Source organism: Cotesia typhae, unplaced genomic scaffold (genome assembly GCF_013202065.1).
Source record: "Cotesia typhae breed Kobodo isofemale line unplaced genomic scaffold, CoteBio_Ctyphae contig_22, whole genome shotgun sequence".
Lineage (NCBI taxonomy): Eukaryota > Metazoa > Arthropoda > Insecta > Hymenoptera > Braconidae > Cotesia > Cotesia typhae.
The window spans coordinates 6,567,778-6,588,648 of record NW_027423728.1 but is presented as its reverse complement, the minus strand read 5'-3'; the positions used below and the strand labels follow the sequence as shown (position 1 = coordinate 6,588,648).

The 20,871-nt window shown below is 25.4% G+C and overlaps 1 protein-coding gene across 2 annotated transcripts in view; it reads left to right on the top strand.

Moving 5' to 3' along the window:
• The first annotated feature begins 66 nt into the window (after positions 1-66).
• The window catches only part of LOC141523974 (neurotrimin), a 35,837-nt gene continuing 15,032 nt past the window's right edge, over positions 67-20,871 (top strand). Inside the window, exons 1-3 of one of the 2 annotated variants that reach the window (XM_074237588.1) lie at positions 67-327; positions 12,229-12,542; positions 14,819-14,994. In XM_074237588.1, the coding sequence (XP_074093689.1) occupies positions 12,503-12,542; positions 14,819-14,994 (216 nt within the window). In that variant the 5' untranslated portion in view covers positions 67-327; positions 12,229-12,502. Of the gene's footprint in view, positions 328-10,496; positions 11,174-11,682; positions 12,543-14,818; positions 14,995-20,871 lie in introns of those variants that run through there. The other variant, XM_074237589.1, reaches the window with a different exon arrangement.

Sequence of the window (20,871 nt, the reverse complement as noted above, 5' to 3'; positions counted from 1 at the left end):
GTGGCGAGTGGTGGCGCCAGCTGTACTTTCTTTTATTTTTTAAAGACAATGGTGTTACATTGTGAAAAAAGAGAACTGATAATGACAATAATAATAATAGTGATGGGATGATATTAAATTTAGTTGTCATTTCACAATTTTTTTAATTTTCTTTAGCAAATAAATTACAGCAAAAAAAAAAATTATTAAAAAATTTGACTTTTTTAAAAATAATTTTTTACAACAAATTTTTTTGTTAAAGAAAATAAAAAAATTGTCAAGTGACAGCTAACTTTAATGGCATAGTGATGGGGATTGATGGAGAAAATTTTGGAAGCTAATGATTTGGTAAGTGAAAAAATAAAATTTTTATTTTTATTAAAATACTAATTAATTTTATGAAACTGAAGTCGGCAGACATTAAAAATTATTTTAAAATTTTATAATAATTAAAATATTATAAAAAAAATTCCACATGTGCAAATTAATAAAAATGACAAGTTAAAATTTCTAGAAGCATTTTTTTATTGTAATGAATTTGTTAAAGAAATTATGAAAATTGACAGTTGACAGCTAACTTCAGTATCATAATTTTTAATTAAAATTTTCTTCCTATAATTTATCACAAAAATTGTCATTGCAATTTCTCACCAGTAAGTTATTTGTTTAAAAAAATCTAAGAATGGTCAGATGTCTGTTGATTCTAGTAAAATAAATTTTAATGATGCTGAAGTAGGCTGACAGATGTGAATTTTTGTAATTTCAATAACAAATCAATTACAATAAAAAAAATGTTTCAGAAAATTTCTATTATTAATTTTTTTAACATTCACGTGAGAAATTTTTCCATTAAATTTTTTTTATAATAATTTCATTGGTATAAAAGTATAAAAAGATTTCTAATGTCTGTCAACAACTTCAGTGTCTTAAATTTCAACGTTATTTTCCATAGCAAAAATTCATGAAACAATATTGTTTCAAACGCACGATGCCTTAGAGCTAGTATCAATGTAACGGACATGTGTTTTATCAATTCCCAGTGTTTGAAAACGTTTCAGTTGTCAAATTATTGAGTTGCTGCGAGACGTAAAGTCGATACGTATCAAGTCCACTGAATTTATGGATAAATGATTTTTACATTATTATTTTTTTTTTAATTCAATCATTCAGCAGCTTAGAACTTTTTTTCATTTTCTTTCACTTGTCATACACTTTCTGTTTGAAACAGCCCTTCTTTGTGCGAAGGTTTGTAAATAAATCATTTTTAAAGTCTTGTCAAGCATATATTCAAATTAAATTGGAAATTTGTAAAAAGCTGAAACTTTTTAAAACAAATCTCAATTTTTTTAATTTCTCAGTGACTATTATTATTATTATTTTTTTTTTTTTTTCAAATGTCCATTTCTCATATCAATCAAAATAATCTCAACATGATGAAATTTATTGCATACTCGTTCAATAAGTCAATGAATAAAATAACAATGTAGATAGTATTACAATATCTCTCGAGTGGTTGGATGTCAAAGTATCAATGCAATGTTTTATCGTCAATTGAAGTAGAAGATCAAAGTACTCATCAAAATTGAATTACATATAATACTGCATCCGTAATTTACTTAAACACCGTCACAATATATTTTTTAAATTCCATTTATCTTTATTAAATTAGTTCAATTACTTTATTAACTATCAAAATTATTAAGCATTTATCTATTCATTTGAATCATTTCGATAATAATAATAATAATAATAATAATAATGATTGAAATAATTGGCTTATATTCATTGCATTATTACTGCTCAGCAGCGAAATGTTTTCAGTCACCTGGCGCCAGTAATTTGAAATTTCGAGAACAGTTCTCATTTTCAACCAAATAAACGATAATGGTTTTGTAAATAATAATAATAATAATAATAGTTCTAATAATGATAATAATAACAATATTGAAAGATATTGTGTCTATAATCCGATCGTTCCAAGCGGGTTTCTGTAAACTATTTTATCCCTCTGAAATATCAGTATCGAAATTCAACAATTTTGTAATTTAGGTTTTGGTTTTCAATTTAAATTCGGATTTCAAAAAAATTTTTGCTCATATACACTGAGAGAAAAAAAAAATGGGCATTTTTGTGACAACAAAATTTGTTCAAAATTTTAAACAATTTTATTTCCTATTGAAAAAAAATTTTTTTGATTTGGAAAAAATAATTTTAAATAGACAGTAAAAAATTTTGTTTTAAAAAGTTTTATATTGAATATTTAACACTTTTATGTGTAAATTTAACATTTATTCTGTTAAATCAACATAAAATAGTGTTAAATATTTAACATAATATTTTTTAACACAAAAAACTCAGTCTAAAAAATTTTTTCTCAATAAAAAAGTTACTGTAAGAAAAATTGTAATTTCTTCAATTGAGAAATAAAATTTTAAATAAATTAATTGAATTTTTATTGAGTTAATAAATTAATTCAATGAAACGATTATTTTATAGCATTTAAAAAAATTATATCCATTTGAGTATTATGTAAATTTTATATTTTAATATGTATGTATTGGTCGTACTTATGTAAAGTATAACTTCATATGTATCATTTTTGCAATTCGGCTTCGCGCTTTGGCATTTGAAGCTAAAAAATAAATAAATAAATAATTTCTCATTACAACAGTGCTCATTTTTTCCAAAATAAAATTTTTCTCTCAGTGTATGCAATTAAAAGTTGATTATTAATTGTAAAATTGAAAATATTTTCGATATTTGTCGTTGTCATACATATCGAAATGTTTGTTATTTCTGACGAATAAAGCGAATATGTTTATGTTGATAGATAACAATGGAATGAATATTCAGATGCATGAAAATATGTTTCGATTTAAATGTTTATTATCGTGTAACAATACATAGCTCACCGCATGAAATGTTGTTTATGGGAGGTGATCTATTTATTAATATTAATGGTTGTATCTACAAGCCTTTAGAATTTTATAATCTGTATAATTCGTTTACAGGGCTTACTCGTATCGTGAAAATGAAGTCAATATAGTATTGATGAAATACGGCAATAATAGCGTAAAATTATATTGCGTTAATTGTGCCGGTTTATTGAGCCGATATTAGTTTTAATGATAATCTTAATCTCCAATGAATAGCTTATTACTAAAAATCGTAGAATGGAAATTGATATGTGGTCACATCAAATCTGTTAGTCTGAAAATTTCTTCATTAAAATAAATTGCTTTGTTAAACTTAATTAAAATAAAATGAAATAATCAGAAATAATAATAATAATTAATATAGTTTCTCAACACTTGAAATTCTCGGGTCATTACGAACCACTTACGGTAGAATCACCCTTATACATACATTGTAAATTATTAATTGAGTGAAAAATGAAAGAGCAAGAATTTATTAATCTACTAGGAAAAATAATAGCAGGTTATTTTTCTTGGATTATCCAAGGTCGGTTATCTTATAAGTCACGGGTACATAATTTTTAATTTTTTAGTCATACATTATTTTTTTTTTTGTAATGTACACATATTTCAGTATATTCACAGAAAATTTAATGTCAATCGGACAAGTATTTTCAAAGTTATACTTGTAATATGTTTGTAAAGCCGCTTTGAAGTGTGAGCACGTAAACGGGGATGGGCCGAAGAACTTTAAACGCTTTTTTCTCAAAACTGTCTTTTTAAAGTCGGTGAGCAAGATTTATCGAACAACGGCTGATGAGGTCGGTCTCAAACTTATAAACAATGTTTTTAACTATAATTTTTAATAATTGATCGAAGGATTTATAATTCTGGTGAATATTTCATATTTTTATAAATAATTTAAGGCTAAACTTTTCATCAAAAATTTATTTTGTTAGACAATAATTTCGGTATTATTCTTAAAAAAAAAAAAAAAAAAAAAAAAAAAAAAACAACAACTTACAAATTTCTAACTCACTAGTAAACACGGAAAGGAATTTTTTTTTTAATTATCGTTAAATTAACTGTAATTGAGGGACATTTTTAAATAAAACTTACAAAAAAATTTATTTATTTTATAATAGACGAGATAAAATTTATAGAAAACTCAATAAAATTTTTTATTGGTGTATTTTCATATCAACCAATTAAAATTAAAAAGGCTCTTCAGAAAAAATCATTAAAAATCGCTTTCATCCGGTCTTCTAAGTACTGACTCTTTAAAAAAAAAAAAAAAATATAAGTAATTTTCAGATAAACCTAATAAAATTTAATGATCTAATAAAATAGTAAGGTATCGGATTTTCCACTCCCAGAGAAAAACTCGAGGATTAATAATATTTACCAACAATGAAATAAAATAAAAAGAAAGAAAATACAATTGATGATTTACCGGTTGATCTTTTCTATCGTGACTTTATCACGCTCTCAAGAGAATAATAATAAATGATTTGTCAATTTGAGATGATAAATATACGTGGTGTATATAAATTACACCGGTGGTTAAAATTCCAGCCATACACGAATAGCACTTGCGCAGTAATTTATCCGCAAGGTATATTTATCGTTAAAAATTGACCGGAATTCATTATCCGGTAAGAACTTGATAAAGCCTCAATAAAATAAATGAAACCTCGTAAATTAAGGGTAGTTATGTTTGTAGGACTTTTATTGCTACCGGAATCTTTGATCCTTCTGCTGAAGTAAAACTTTTCCACTTATTCCGGGTATATATATTTATTATATTTATTTATTTATCCAATAAACTCATCAAATAAAATTTTTAATGATCAACTGTTTGCGAATTTGTCATATACAAAATTAAAAAGTTTAAATACATAATCCGAGAGAGTTATTTGAGTACTTTGGTGTACAATGATCATCAAGTGTAGATAAAGTTAACTTTGAAGCGATATATTTTAAGTTTTCAATGCCGGCGGTATCCCAATTATCCGTTTTCCAATAGTAATAAACTTTCCTCAATTTGGATGTTATAATTGATGGCTTCGGCTTCACTATCAACCTACACTGCTATGCGGTACTCTCAAAAATTCATTTATCCTTTATAAAACGATTACATCAGGGACGAACAATTAAATCAATTTCACTCAACGCCGTTTTTGTCCACCTTTTTTAGCTACTACTCGACAAACATTTTATTTTTCCTCTAATCAATAACTGATACCATTTAATAACAACATTCATTTATAATTTTTAAAGAGGTAATTTTTTATAGTTATCAATATCGTTTTATTTTCAATTGGCCATTTCATTTCATCCAATTGATATCAATATTTAAGATAATTTATTGTCAACCATATGAATATCTTTTTGTCGTCAGTCGTCAAAAGCTTTTGGAACAAATCAATTTTGATATTACTTCAATTGTAACATTGTTCACAACGATATAGTTATAATTAAAAATTTTATAATTTAATCTACATTAATATTAACATATTACTAATTTTTTAATCAAAATTGTAATTAAAATTTTTGCACTTTGTTCATGAAAAATAATTACAAAATTCATATACAAAATAATTAAATAATATCAGCCATAAATTAAAAAAATTCATTGTCACAGAAATAATTATAATTGGAAATGTCGAATAAATTTTATAAAGGCTTTTTAAAAAATTTAAATGATTTTAATTTTGAAGAATTACGTTATAATTTATAATTTTGAGGGAAATTAAAATAATAAGGGCTTTCGAGATTTGGTAAATATACTATTTAAACAGTGTAAAAGCCAAAATAAAATATTTATGTGTAATTAGAGGGCTTAGAAATTATCTGCGTTAAATTACAACCTGAACCCATAAACGATACAAATTTCCATTTTCGACACTATGGAGTTGAAAGTAGGTTTCGGTGAGAATATAAATTATAGTCTGGTTTCAACCCTTTCTCTACAATAATTTATTTGATAAGCCTAATCGCAATTTACTTTATTATTATTATTTTACAATAATTAAAAAGAGTAATTTTTATTGAATCAAGTTAAAATAAATCAAGTAAAATTAGTTTGTTGCTTTTAATTGAGTATCTGTCAGAATTTTATTCACTTCAACAAAAAAAAATTGATTAAAACAATACTTGTTTTTTTTTTTTTTTATAAAAAACTTGAATTAATTTTATCAGAAAAAAAAAAACTAGATAAAGTAATAAAAAGAACGATGTTTTTACAACAGCCAAAAAAAATTTCAATCAGTTTAATTAATTTTTCTTTTATTGACATAAATATATTTTGAAGCAAGATTACATTTAGCGTCTCAATTCTCATTATTGAAGCTGTCTTTATAGTAAAGTTCTTAATGAATAGTAGACTCGAGTTACACTGTTGAATAGTATTTTACAACCTTTTAAATAAATTCCTTTGACTTCAATAACGTCTATGTAGAATCTTAATTTCCCAGCGTGCTTTAAAATGCTGAAAAAATCTCAAACAAAAGAATTTAATCAAAACTACTAGACACAATGAATTGCTGTCATTAATTATTAATTATCAAATGTCCTCTAAAGTGTCAGTGATTCCGAAAAATAATGAATTATTTATCATGAACATGGTCATAATTAAATTTATAATTTATCATGAAATTTATAATATTAATATAAGATGAATAAATCCCGTGGATATTATTAGCAATGTTGCTCTGATTGATAAATTGTTAAATAATGAAATTAAAAATAATGAAATTAATCATTAATAATGAAATTAAAATAAAATGAAACGATTGATTAACAAATCTCATTGAAAGTAATGTTTAAAATAAATAAACAAAATTGACTCCTGTTTAACATGAAGGTGACAAATAATTGACATATCTATATCTGTCAGCGTTGACATATTGACACAATACGTACGATTTATTATACTGTATAGCCGGTTTAATGAGAGTGCCGTTTCAAGGAGGCTAATTCAACACACATACATACTATATTCCCATATAATATCATACAATACTTCCACCATTAAATCTAATGATATTCCTTACTCAACAGCCATTTCTATTTGTAACCTGTCACTTCCATTTACATTTTATTTTTAACATTTGTATTTCGTGTTTTAAAATGACCCCCAACAGCAATTAATAAAACGCTACGACTAAAATCCGATGAAACTCCAATCCGCGAATAATTCACTTTTAAAAAGTTTAAATAAAAAAAATTCGCTGTTCATTTTTTTACCATTAAAATAAAGTTTTAATTGCTTTGAAAAAATTTGCGTGTAATTTATTAGAACTTCTGTTATTTATTTTTTTTACTCAATACTTTTGATTGATGTTAAAAAATTTTTAAATATTTTAAGATATTTCAACTTTTTCGAGTATGTGAAAACTTAGACTTAAGTTGAACAGTTAATAATAATAATAATTGCAGTAAGAAAATAATTAATTATGAAATTTAGTGTAATTTTTTAAGAAAAAAAAATTAAAAAAAATGTTCTTAAACTTACTTTTTTAGTATAAATTTCATAGAAATCTAACTATTAGTCCTCATGACGGAACTTTTGAAAAAATTTTGCTATATTTAAGTGAACAAATGATACAATCTCAAAAAAATGGATAAATTCAATGAACTGCGCGCTTTTAACTCAAGAAATGTCATTTTCATGTATAGTTTTTTTAATCAGCACAACAACGCCATCTCTCGGGACTCTTGGAAACACGATCAATATGTTCAAACAAAAGATTGTATATTTGAAATGAGAAATAGAAAATAGCTGCTCAAAAGATAAAAATATTAACGTAAAGACTAATTTAAAAAGTAAAAAATCAAAGAGACATCAAATGATAATTTTCAAAGAAAAAATCATTTGTAATCAAGCGAAAAAAAAAATCCAAATAAAAATAGTAAATTTGAAAGATAAAAATTAGCATTTTCAGTGCATTTGGTACTTGACGAGATGCTAGAAATTCCAAACTATCTGCCGGCAGCTATAGCCGGGCTAGCGCGCCGTAGCTCGATACATCGTTTCAGCTTGGCTGTTAGTATTAGGTAAGTTAGTTCCAGGCAACAACCGTCAGCTTAATATAAGCCTTACTGCGTAGTCCACTAGTGTGGCGTACTTAAGAGCAGGCGGAACTGCCAGCGATAAGCATTTGTGGCACTTGTACGCGTAAAATAAATTTAGGATGGTGACTAATGAATCAATCAGGTGAAATTTACATTTTAAGTTACTCTATGTTATGCACCTCCGCAAACTCAGACTTTGAATAATAATCAGTCATAAAGAAAAATCCATATCTTAACAAGAATAACATGCATAAATTTATTCTTCAAGTACTCTGTAGATGGTACTTTATATATTAAGGTATAGAAATATATCATGTATATGATAACTTTAGAAAATATTTATTAAATATTTTATTCAACACATCTTCGCATAACTTTTTTTTTTAATACGATACTGCCGGGTAATAAGATCTAGCTTATATAATAAATATTTCTGATAAAATATGAAAAATATCCTATTTGATCAACAACTTTTTTTTTCAAATTCATTTTTTTTTTTTTTTTTCAATATTTACAGAACATGGTAATTTTTATCACAAACAAAAATAAATCAAACATTTTACAAAGCTAATTCACAATTAGAACTTATTTCACTCTAATTCGATAATTTGACCTCATTTAATCGAATTAAATAGTTAGTATTAAACATCTTTAGTATTTAGGGTCAATTATTTCGAATTAACATAATTATTGATCTCAGATACAAAATATATATTAAGTATAATTTAATTCACCCATATTATCCTACAACACCTACTATTTCTAATTTTATTCTCATTTATAGTAAAAATAATCATTTTTTAAACTAGAGTTCAAAATTTTGGAGTAAACAATTTACCGAGCGTTTTGAAATCGTACACAGCAGAAAGTTCTAGGTTCAGCCGTTTTCAAGATTTTTATTGTTACTGACAAAAATAATTATTTCATTGAGTTTTTATTTTAAAAATTATTCAAGCACATTTTCTTTAGAATAATGATTAGTTATTCATCTCAAACACAAAAATTTAATACATTTTTTATCTCTTATTATTTTAATGTTCTATTTTAATGTTTAAAGTAGAAATGAACATTTTCAGGTTAATATCTTATGAAAATATCCTGAAAAAATTATTATTATTATCTATCATAATTAGCGAAAATATATCTTAATTAAATAGACGGAAAAAAAAATTGTAGAGAAAATTCCAGTTGTCACGTCATAATCTATGACCAGAATTTCAATGTCTTCACTTTCACAATTTTATTATTAAAAATTTACGATGTTAAATCATAAAAATTCGTACATTGACTCTTTTTATACGCATTTTTACGATGTGACATCGTAAATTTCAAAATGTAAATTATGAGAGTGAAAATAATGAAGTCTGGTCCGGGATTACGATGTGACAATTCTAATTTTTTATAAAATTTTTTTCCGTATAGATCTTATTACTTGTGAGTACCGTACACTCTAAAAAAAAATTAACTTGATTCAAAGTATAAAATTAAAAATCAAGAATATTATTTTAAAGAGCTTGAACTAAGAAATTTTTCTAGGTTTAAATAAATTTTATTTGATTCAAGAATTTTTCTGCTTCTTCAAATTAATTTTCTTGACTCTAAATTTTTTCTGGTCCTTTTAATTCTAATATTTAAAAAAAAAAAAGGAAAAAAACCTTTAAACAGTTTGATATCTTAAACTTTAAATTCCACTTTAATTCGATATTTGTCAGCAAACTCTGTAAAAATTCCGTCGCTCCGAGACCCGCGAAGTCATATATAATATTTATACCCTAGTATAGTATTAGAAGCGCCATATCATCAATTTGAGCTCATATTCTATTGTAATGTCTTGTATTGTATTCCACGGTAGAAGAACTCATATTGACGAGTTTTTTTCCAGCAAAATCCGTAGCACACAACACAATTTATTTATTATATGTCAGCTTTTATATCAATTGTCTTGAACGTTGAGAGATTTCTCAATTCTCTTGAAGAAAAAAAAAAAAACAAAAAATAAAGTTATCACTTATTTTAATGGGACAATAAATCTCAAAGTTATTTAATATTTCCCGAAGACAATAACGCATATATATATCGGTAAAAATTATTTTCACTCAACATGCAATTCCTGAGCATAAAACATGTTAAGTAATAAAAAACACAAAACACGAACCGCCCGATACTACCCTCGTAAATACATTATTTTTTTGCTAGCTCGGTCTCGCTCCTTTACTTTTATTCTCCATCATAATTATCGTCATCATAATAATTTTTATTATTGCTTCGTTTCATTACCACGGAATGTTATTGTCTTGACAATTCATGCTAAAAAATTTATCATTCCGGAATATTTTCTCGGTGTAATTTATTAGATCGGTGCTAAAGTTTTAAAGTAAAGAAGAAAATAAAGATAATAATTAAAAAAAAAATACAGAACATATGACCGAGAATTATTTAGTTTGCAATTGCAATAAATTTCTTAGATTTACAAAAGATGAAATTCAGGACATAAAAATCCGTTGTCTTGTCGTTAAATTCCAGACATAAAAGCAGAAAGCAGAAAGCTGATAGATATCATGAAATAGACGTTTGCCTGCGTGTTAAATTTCGAGAGCATGCGCATTTGATCCTTTCTCTCTTTTATCATCCCTCGTCCTCCTCACCCTTATCAACCCTAGCTCTACCCTATATTCGTTTGATAAATCCCCCACTTCTTTGGGTGAGCCTTCACAAAGGAGGGGTAGAATCGGCTCATCGCAACTTGTGCTCCAGTCTCGCCCGAGCGCTCGAACTTGCAATTAACATTGGCAATTATCCCAGCCTCTTTATCTTCATCTCTCTCAATAATAACAGTGTTTAAGACTCAATAATTCACTCACCCAAAGATTCTTTTGCATCAACGCGCTAAACTAATCAAACTATTTATTATTTTATTTTTTATTTTACTGAGTGACTTTTTCAGTTCTAGAACTTTTTTAAAATTTAACTCTTCTAGAGTTTTGACTGCTGGGATTTATGGAAATAAGTTTCAACGACATATGTGATTGGACAGTTGTTGTTTATGATTGAGTTACCTACAAATCCACTGATAAATTTTCGTTATATTGGACACAGTGTATCCGGTATAAAGTGATTAATTTACCAGTGAGCTTATGAATGTGGAATTTAACATATGGATTCATTAACTTAATGTTGTTATCATTGAATAAGTCGCTAATTATGTAAATTTATTTATTATTTTAATTTTATTAAACTTTTATTTTTATTTTTATATCATTTTATTTATTCATGCTTTATTGTGTAATTGAAAATTTTAATTCTTTGAAGCATAATTAAATAAAATAATTGTTGAAAATTTTTATTGAATGTTTGAAAACTAAATTTTTAGGATAAAGTTATTTATTAAAAAATTTATAAAATAAGATTTTTGATCGATATATATTTTTTTTTATTTTAATAAAATTTTTACTGACAAAAAGTTATTATTTAGAGTAACGAAATTTTAAAAATTTCTTAAGAATAAAATCTTTATAGCGATTTCAAAATTTTGACATTAAAGTATGGAAATACGATTATTTAAAAAATTTATAGAGATAAAATTTTGAAAATAATTTTTTGATTGAAAATTTAATGATAATTAAAGTAAAATTTGGATTTCAAACTGAAAGAAATAATAATATAAAATTTTCAAAAAAATTGAAATTAAAATGAAAATTCTGATAAATTACAGGAAACTTGTGATTAAAAAAAAAAACTTTCCTAAAAACTGATAAATTAAAAAACAAATTTTTTTTTTATATTGCGGAAATAATAAAAACAAAATAAATAAAAAAAGAGTTTATGATAAAGTAGCCATTATCTAAACTTTAAAAGTAGTAAAAAACTAGTATGGTCAGACAAGTCCGTGTTTGCCAGAAATAGCTCGCAATTACAAATACATACGTACAGTAACCGGAGGAATGTGTAAGTGTACAAGTACAGTAGATTATTAAAATGCGTGGTGCAATAAAAAATGTCACTAACTGACGGGTCATTTAAGTTTAATCAGAGCTACTGATAACCATGCGAGTTATAAGGCTTGATGGTTTTGATGGTGAATGATAATTAGGGCCGTAAATAACGCAATGCTTAATGATAACAATTAACTGTTAAAAAGATATATATGTTGAATGTTTATTCGAGTAAATGAGTTTTAACTTCGGAATTTAAAATAAGGGTGTAAAGGAGTTTGAGTGAAGGGTAATTATAATTATAAACTGTCGCCCGAGTTTGATAGGTTTGTTCAAGGTTTCCGAGATTCAGATTCAGATTTAGATTCTGTATTTCAATTCATTTCGTTAGAAATGAAGTTTATTCGAGAAATGAAGACGAGGTTAAGGGTGGTACTAAACCGTCTCGAGGGTACGTCGATTTGAGGCCACAAAACGTCCCTGGAATTTAGAGGAAATATAAAAAACACTTCTGATAGAGGAAAGAAGAATAGCATTGAAAAGGGAAGAAAAGTGGGGGAAAAAGAACACATAGTCAAGAGGAATGCCAGCGAGAAAAAAATGAAAAGTGTGCTTTTTACTCTTGGTCTACTCTTCGTCAGTAAGTTACATTGTTTTTTGTTTTGTTTATCCAATTTTATTTTCAAGCCTTTTTGTTTCGTGTCTGCTCTCTAGAGATTTTATCTGAGTATGTAAAAATTACGCGAAAAACTTTTGGGCTTAATTAAAAATAAAAAATTTGTCCGGTGTTGCTTTTTGTTAAAACTTAAACTTTTTTTATTTATTTAATTTTATTTATCTGATTTTAAATTAAAAAAAAACGATCTTAATTTTTTAAGCAATAATTTAGTCTGCAAAAAAATTTGAATTGAAATTCAATAAAACAGAACGTTAAAATTAATGATAGTTGAGTTTTATTTAAAAACAGTCGGTGTCAGTCATTGCTGCTGTTAGAGAGCGCCAACTGAGTTCAGAAATGTCCAATATGGCCGTCGCTATTTGGCCCGTATTTAGACTTATTTATTTTATTGTGAGTAAACTAGAAAAGCTAAGACAGTGATTTACGATAGCAACCTGTGGTTCGCCGATAGAAATCGATCGTAAAAAGAATTGAAAGAATTAATTGTGTCTTTCCAGAGATATCTCGTGTTTTAACATCGGGACGGATGTACGGCTTATGGATGTCGGGGATATATAGACTTTTGTATTATTAATTTGAGAGTTTGACTGATTTTTATCGTGATATATCACAATAAATAATTTTAAAGATATGAATTTATTTGGAATGGAATGATTTGATTGTTTTAAACATTTTTATGAAATAATATTTAGATAAAAAACAGAGAAACTCGATTCTTATTTAAATTATTATCTACTTTTTAGTTAAGTTTGTTATTAAACCGTCTTATTTATTTAATCGGTAATTTATTTAAAAACTTTTTAGAATAATTAAGAACAACACGGGAAAAAAATTTCTTGATTGAAATAAGACATTCTCTTCAAAAGTTCATTCTTCTTTTAAGACATTAAGTTCTCTTCATTTAAGAAATTCATGAATCGGATCAAGAATATAGAACTCTTTGATGAAGAGAAGAAATACTTCATTGAAGAATTTTAGTTTCAAACAAAGCACTTTACTATTTTCACACAATATAATCTATTTCACTCAAGAATTTCTCTTCCTTGAATTAAGATACGCGGCAACGTTGATTTGAGACATTATCGACTTGTTTCAAGAAATTAAAGAATCCTCGGAATTTTGTTATTTTCTTAATTTTAAAAATAAGTCTTCAAAGCAAATTTAAATAATACAATTTTTATTTTGTATTTTGAATGAAGAAAATCTTTCTTAAACTAAAAATATAAAATTCTTAAAAGAGAATGAAATTATTCTCAATAATGAAAAATTGGGGTTTTTTTTTTTAAGAACAAATTAATTTATCAATCATATGATAATATACTCTTGATCAAAAATTTTGAATTCTCAAGACGAGACAAAAAATTTTTGAATCAAGACAACTGGTTCTCTTTAAAATAATTTTCTTCTTTCAAGACTGTAAAAATTTTGAGGTATATACAAGTCAAAGTAATAAAAGCACATCAAAAATGAATAAAATGTATGACCGAAAATTTCCCGCGAAATTTGAAAAATGTTTATAAGGAAGACATAAAATATGACACATTGTATATTTAGTGCTTACATTATCGAGGTAGTATATAGAAGATGTTAAATCAATCTTTTTGAAATACATTACATTCCGATTTCGTATCGCCGAATCATATAAATTTAAAATGTACTCAGTTGACACCGGAGCTGATACAGTTTTTATATCACTGGGAATGATTTAAACATCACTTTTTTTCCTATGCATCGAACTCAAATTTTACGAATAAAAAAGTTAATTTTACGTTGAAAAAAAAAATTATTCCCAAATAATTTGATTATATAAAAATTGAAGCAATTTTTATATTTTAGAATTTTATGGATTTGTAAATTTAATTTTCGACAAAAAAAATATCTATTGGAATAAAAGATCTTTTCAGTAATATTACACTCCATATTAATACAATATTGGTTTTTTTTATTTGAAATTTCATGGATGAGAAAATTTTAAATAACAATAAAACTATCAAATAAAAATTTAAATACCAAACAAAAAAAAAATATACAACAAAGTCTATTATTAAAAGTAAAAAAAATGAATTGTATCTCTAAATTTCACAGAGCTATGAATTTAGTACGTGACAAAAGACAATAAAAAGGGAATTAACGTTATAAATCTCATCAAAGAATAGTATAGCTGACGGTTTTACTATAAAAAGAAATAGAGTATAAAGTAAAACTAAAACTAAAAAAATGTATATTTCTATCCGAAGGTCCCGGAGGGTGCATCGATAATAATCATGGTGACAACAGTAAAGATATTGAGTTCGATTTTGATCCTCTTGATCGTGGACCATACTTTGATGTGGCAGCATCTCATAATGTCACTGCACTTGTCGGCAAGTCTGCACTACTCAGGTGTCGTGTGAGAAACTTAGGAGATCGTACGGTGAGTTTATTAAATTTCTTTTTATTTCTTCTTCCTCTTTAGTTTTTAATAGTTTTTTTACTACCGACAATCGACTACTCAGCTTTTGCTTAAAATGTCTGTTATATCTAACTTTATAAGTCGATTAAATAATTTAGAATTAATTATCTGGGAGTAATTTATTGTAATGTATAATTAAGCTGAGTTCATGCTCATAATGAACTGGATAATGATGGTTTACTTAAAATATCAAAGTTTAATATTGCTGGGTAAGGTAATATGAAACTTATTTATAACAGGTATTATCATTGTCATTATTGAATAAATTTACACTCGAGAAGATTGAAGTATAATGATAGTTTTTTAATTTTTAATTATTGTAACAATTGTCCAATTAATTTAATTTAAATATTAATATTTTTAATTTATCCACAGAAAAAAAATTTACTTGAATCAATCATTTTTTGCCTTGATTTAAGACAAAGTAACTTTTCATAATTATTTATTAGTTTGAGAATTTTTCTCTTGATTCTAGTTAATTTTTTTATGATAATCGATTTATTATGTTTAGTTTTTTAAATAAATTTTTAACAGTGTGTTAGTTTTATAAAGTTTTTCCGTTATATTTTTTATTAATTTACTGGTAATTGATTCTGTCATATTGGTATTTAAATAACTTTTTTTTTGGTTTTCAAAACCACCCTTCAACTTTCTATAATTAGTTGCTGAACTTTTGATTTTTTTTAATATTTTGTTTGCGGGTATTCTGTTATGTCAATATTTTTTTTGTAACTTATTTAAAAAGTACCCAAACTATATATATATATATATATATTATAATCAAAAACATCGAAAAATCCAAATTTCTTTAATTCACTATAAAAAACTATTTTTCTATTTCTTCTGATAAAGTATTGTTTCACGGTGTATTTCAATAAATATTGATGAAGAAATATTATATGTGTTATTCTATTAGATGGATTAAAAACAGATATTATTTATACATAAATAATCACATTTTACAATATCGTATTTTTGTTGAATGATTTATTATTTTTAATACATTGTTTCAGTTTGATTAAAAGTTTTTCATGTGAGTCTCATTTTTTAGTTCAATTCATTTCCGATGCGATTAAACCATTTATTGTTATTATTATTATTTTAAATCCAATAAATGAACTGATTTTTATTAATCAGAGTTAGAAAATCAATTAAAAAACTTTTCCACCGTCAAATATTTGTCCCAATTTTAATCCATTCTAATAAAAAAAATTAAATAATTTTTTTCATAAAAAAAATAACAATAGTTTAAGTCATAATATAAAAGTGTAAATCTCACTCGAGAACTTAAATTATTTAATAAAGCAAATAAAATTTTATTTATGTCACATTTAATTTTAATAGTCGGACGATAAAGTCAAGATTTTAAATTAAAATTGAAATTTTAATATTTTTTTTTAATTACCATCTATTATTTTCTTTTATTTGACGCAATAAAAAAGAAGTGTGTTAAATTTGTGGGGATCGTAAATTCTTGTTGAATTTCTTCCCCTGGATTTCGGGGAATTATTTTTTTATTTATAATGTAATTGTAAAAAGTTTTGACGATTAAATCAAAAGTTATAACTTTAACTGTGTACCTATATACCCTTTATAAGGTCAAGTAAAGTAAGACTCAGGTTAACAAAAACGATCGATTCAAATCTTCCCGAAATTTAGATTGAGACCGACGACAAAGTTACTACCGATAGTTTACTGTATTGATCTCTCGTTCTCTCTCTATTTTTCACGGTATATATCGATATATATATATATATATATATATATATATATATATATATATATATATATATATATATATATATATATATATATATATATATATATATATATCGATGAATTTTTAACCCATTCCGTTCCGAGTTAAGTTCTTACTTTTTCATTCGATTTATCCCCTACTCTTTTTTCTTCTCTGTTTAGTAAAATGTGAACGGCAAAGTTGAGTTTTTACGTTAAATATTGATGTAAGAACTTGCATACGTAACTTACTTACTCGGAAAATCCTATAAAATTCTAAACAAAATATATAAACCAGTCGAATTAAAACAGCAGTGCTTATATCTTTGTTCTTGAACAACTTGAGAAATATTATCGTATATTAAACACCTATTTAACAAACTTTGTTTCAATAATTCAGAGGGAAAATTTTTTAAATAAATTTGCAATTAAATATTTTAATATATTCTATACAATATCGCCGGCTATTATTATACACCCCACACATAAACTCGTCACTGAGTCAAGAGTATTAGAAAATTAAATGTAAATTCAAATTTTAACGGCTCGGAAATTAGCATTAAAAATAAAATTACGGGCCGTCATCTTCTGGTGAATAAATGAACAAATGAGAATTGATTAGTCAAATTGAAGCTATTTTTTTTTTCTACCAATTAAAATATCACTTATTATTCATGTAAAATCATTTTTTTATGAAAAAATTTTACATATTATCAATTCTTGTTTTATCTTGGAGTTAAATTTTAAATTTTATATTTTTATAAGCTTGTATTTTGCTCAATATTATAAGCGTAAAACTTTTACTTCAAATAGAAATTCCGCTGAGAACCAAGTCTATAAAATTTATAAAGAACTTTTTACAGAGAGTAAAATTCTCGGCAAAAAGTATCTTATGATTTTTTCGCACCTTCAATAGCTAACTCATAATTTTGATTTCAAATTTTTATAGAAAAAAGGTTTTTTTTAGAACTGTTAAGGATTTATACGCTTGTAAGAGGCCAAAAAAAGAATTTTTCAATGATTTTTTCAAGAGGCTTTTTAATAAATTAATTAATAAATATAAAAATTAATGTACTTGTAGTAGTGACTTTGAAATTTTTTAATCAGTTTATTTTTTTTTTTAAATAATTATTTTTCTTGTTTCTGTCAAAAAAAAATTATTGATTTTTAATGAAAATTTAAGCTTTAAATTTTTTGTAAAAATATGAAACATTTTTAAGATTTTCTTGATTTAAGAAAATTTACGCTTGACTCAAGACTTTCTTTCTTTCTGTGTAACTTTAAAATATCTAAATGAAAAAATTGGATGTTTTAAACTAAAATTTTGCGTTTTGTTTAAAAATTTTAATTTTTTAAAAAATTTTTTTCCTTCCAATGTCAACACACGCCCACTAATTTCATACTTTATACAGTTCAAGTTCTTGAACTTAAAGTACACAGAAGTTTATTATTTCGAGCCCAGGTGCTGTCATAAAAATATAAGAAAGGTTGTAAATTTGCCAAAGCAAATAACACAGCTCACTCTGTCACTCTCAAATAGAAGAATGGAGAAATATTTGTCACGTTCGTGCGAAGAATAAAAACCTCAAAACAATTTCTCAAATTTCCAATTTTCCAAAAATGACTAATTGTAAAAAATATTTTAAGCCTTAGAAAATTTTCAAGTGAGTTTACATTTAAAAAAATTACTTAGATTTGAATCATCCATTTGAAACTTACTAAAGACTCTATTAAGCGGCTCAAGTCTTATCATCATTAAACTTAATTAAAAATCGTGACGTTGAACCTTAATGTACCTACCGGAAGCTTAATTTAAAGAATATATAACCAAATAAACTGTTTTGCATTTTTAAAATTAACCTTCAGCTGCTTTTTTTTTTTTTTTTTTTTTTTTTTTTTTTTTTTTTTTTATTCATTGCTATGTACAGAAGTTATTGTATCTCTGATTGAAATATAAACATCGTCTGACCTGTAAATTGAAAAATAAGTATCCAAATAGATCAAACCACAGATATTATTTATGTTCGATTTGCATTGCATTCTTTATGAATCGTATGGGTACAAGAACTTGCTTCTCGCTCGATATTTAATGGAGTTACTGTGATCTATCTTAGTATCAAGTCTAATATTAAGCAGGTGGTTAATATTCACATGTTTCGCGTCTATATCAAACAAATAGGTTAACTCGTTAGCACATACCCTCATCTTAAAACTCTAAAGATTTATTTTACTTTCATACGAAAATTACTATTCTCATCGTTTATATTATTAAGAGAATAAGCAATATTTTTTGGCCAGTGTATTTATATGATAAAATACATTTTTATGCCCAGCTCATACATAAATAGATACAATCAACTGACGTAATTAGCATAATATTATGCACAATATTCTGATCAGAAAATGAATAGTCATGTTATAATTTAGAAATGAGTAAATGCAAATATTTATTAATGAGAGATTTTATTTTAAAAGTACTTATGAATATTAAATTTTTTTTTTTTTACATTATATGATCATTCGTCACGAAGTTCAGCGAAATATTCGTACAAATCCGAGTTTTTAAATTTAAATGAGCTTCTTGACAGTTTCCTAACTGTTTATTCACCTAGCAGATTTAACAAAAAATATTAGGCCGTTAAAATTGATGATTATTATTAAGCTAAATTACTTTCATACACAGAAAAAAAAAATTTCTTGCGCCAAGAAAATTTTAAGGAAGACAAAAATTATTTTGGAGCAAGAAGATATTTTCTTGAGCCAAGAAAATTGATCCTCCAGTCAAGAATTTTTTTTTTCAGTGTACGACCTAGAAAGAAGTTAATTTTATTTCTGGGTACAAATAAATATTTGAAAAAAAAAAAAAATATTTTAATATTTTATTCAAAATAAAATTTCTTTCTTTTCTAATTAAGTAATGTGAGCGCAATTTAAATAATCAAAAATATCAATTTAATTGATAATTTGTAGGATTTAACGTTTCATTATTGATTTTTTTTTTTTTTTACTTAATTACATAACTGATATAATGGATACATAAAATTACTTGACCGTAAACAATACAGTAGCTTATAAAATAATTGCTTATTATGAAATGATAATAAACATATGCATTAAAGTTATACGAGATGTCAGTTTACTGAACGGATTGAAACAATATTAATTACTTATAATAATATGAATATTCGTCGAATAACTCATCTCGCAATGGGACATAAATATATAAATATTTGATTTAATTTTTGGTAGTTATATTATGTTCTGGTATTTAGGTTATCCATAAACAAGTAGGATAGACGGTTCTAACGTCGCTTGTGCCAAAACTCGGTCATCTGTGTTTTTTATCAGACTATAAATAAATATTTCAGACATTGTAATTTTTAAAAATAATATGTATCGCGCGTTATCGTATTTTTCCGACGCGCACCACGAATTAAGGATTAAAAGTAAACAACGGGGATAAAAAACGTTGAAATTTAAAATGAAGGCTCGGTTTTAATAAAATTACATACTGAACAATTAAATTTTTAAACATAAAAATAAAATAATTCTAGTTAATTTTTTTCAGCGTATTGTGAGCAGAGGAAACAGTCCGTTTCAGTCTGAAGAAAAACGATTGATTTATATTTATATAAAAGAACACAGCTAGTGCTCGAGAATTTTTTCTTTTTTATTTCTTTATTTATGTTTTCTTCTTTGAGCTAGTTTTATTACCAAACAAAGTTCGGCGTCGATAAATTAGTTTTTTTAGTTTGTTTAAATCCCAAAGACGGCGCTTGTCAATTGGATACTCCCGAGCCAAGTGCCGCTTTTACTTTTTTACATTATTTTTTTAAACTGCTTATTAGTGTACTTTATTTAATCCGGAACGATTATTATTGAGCTGTAAAAATCAGTCGAGTAAATCGACGAACGGTTTAAATTCTTATAATTTATATTTTTATTTTATTTATTTCAGTAAGTTTATTTTATAATTAACTGACGCGTTAATCATCTGCTTTAAAAAAAATTAAGCTGTGGTAAATATATCTTTTTCACTTTTTAATAATCCCATTGATGAGTTTGTTAAGATTCATTGAGCCGTTTTCAAAGACCGGATGT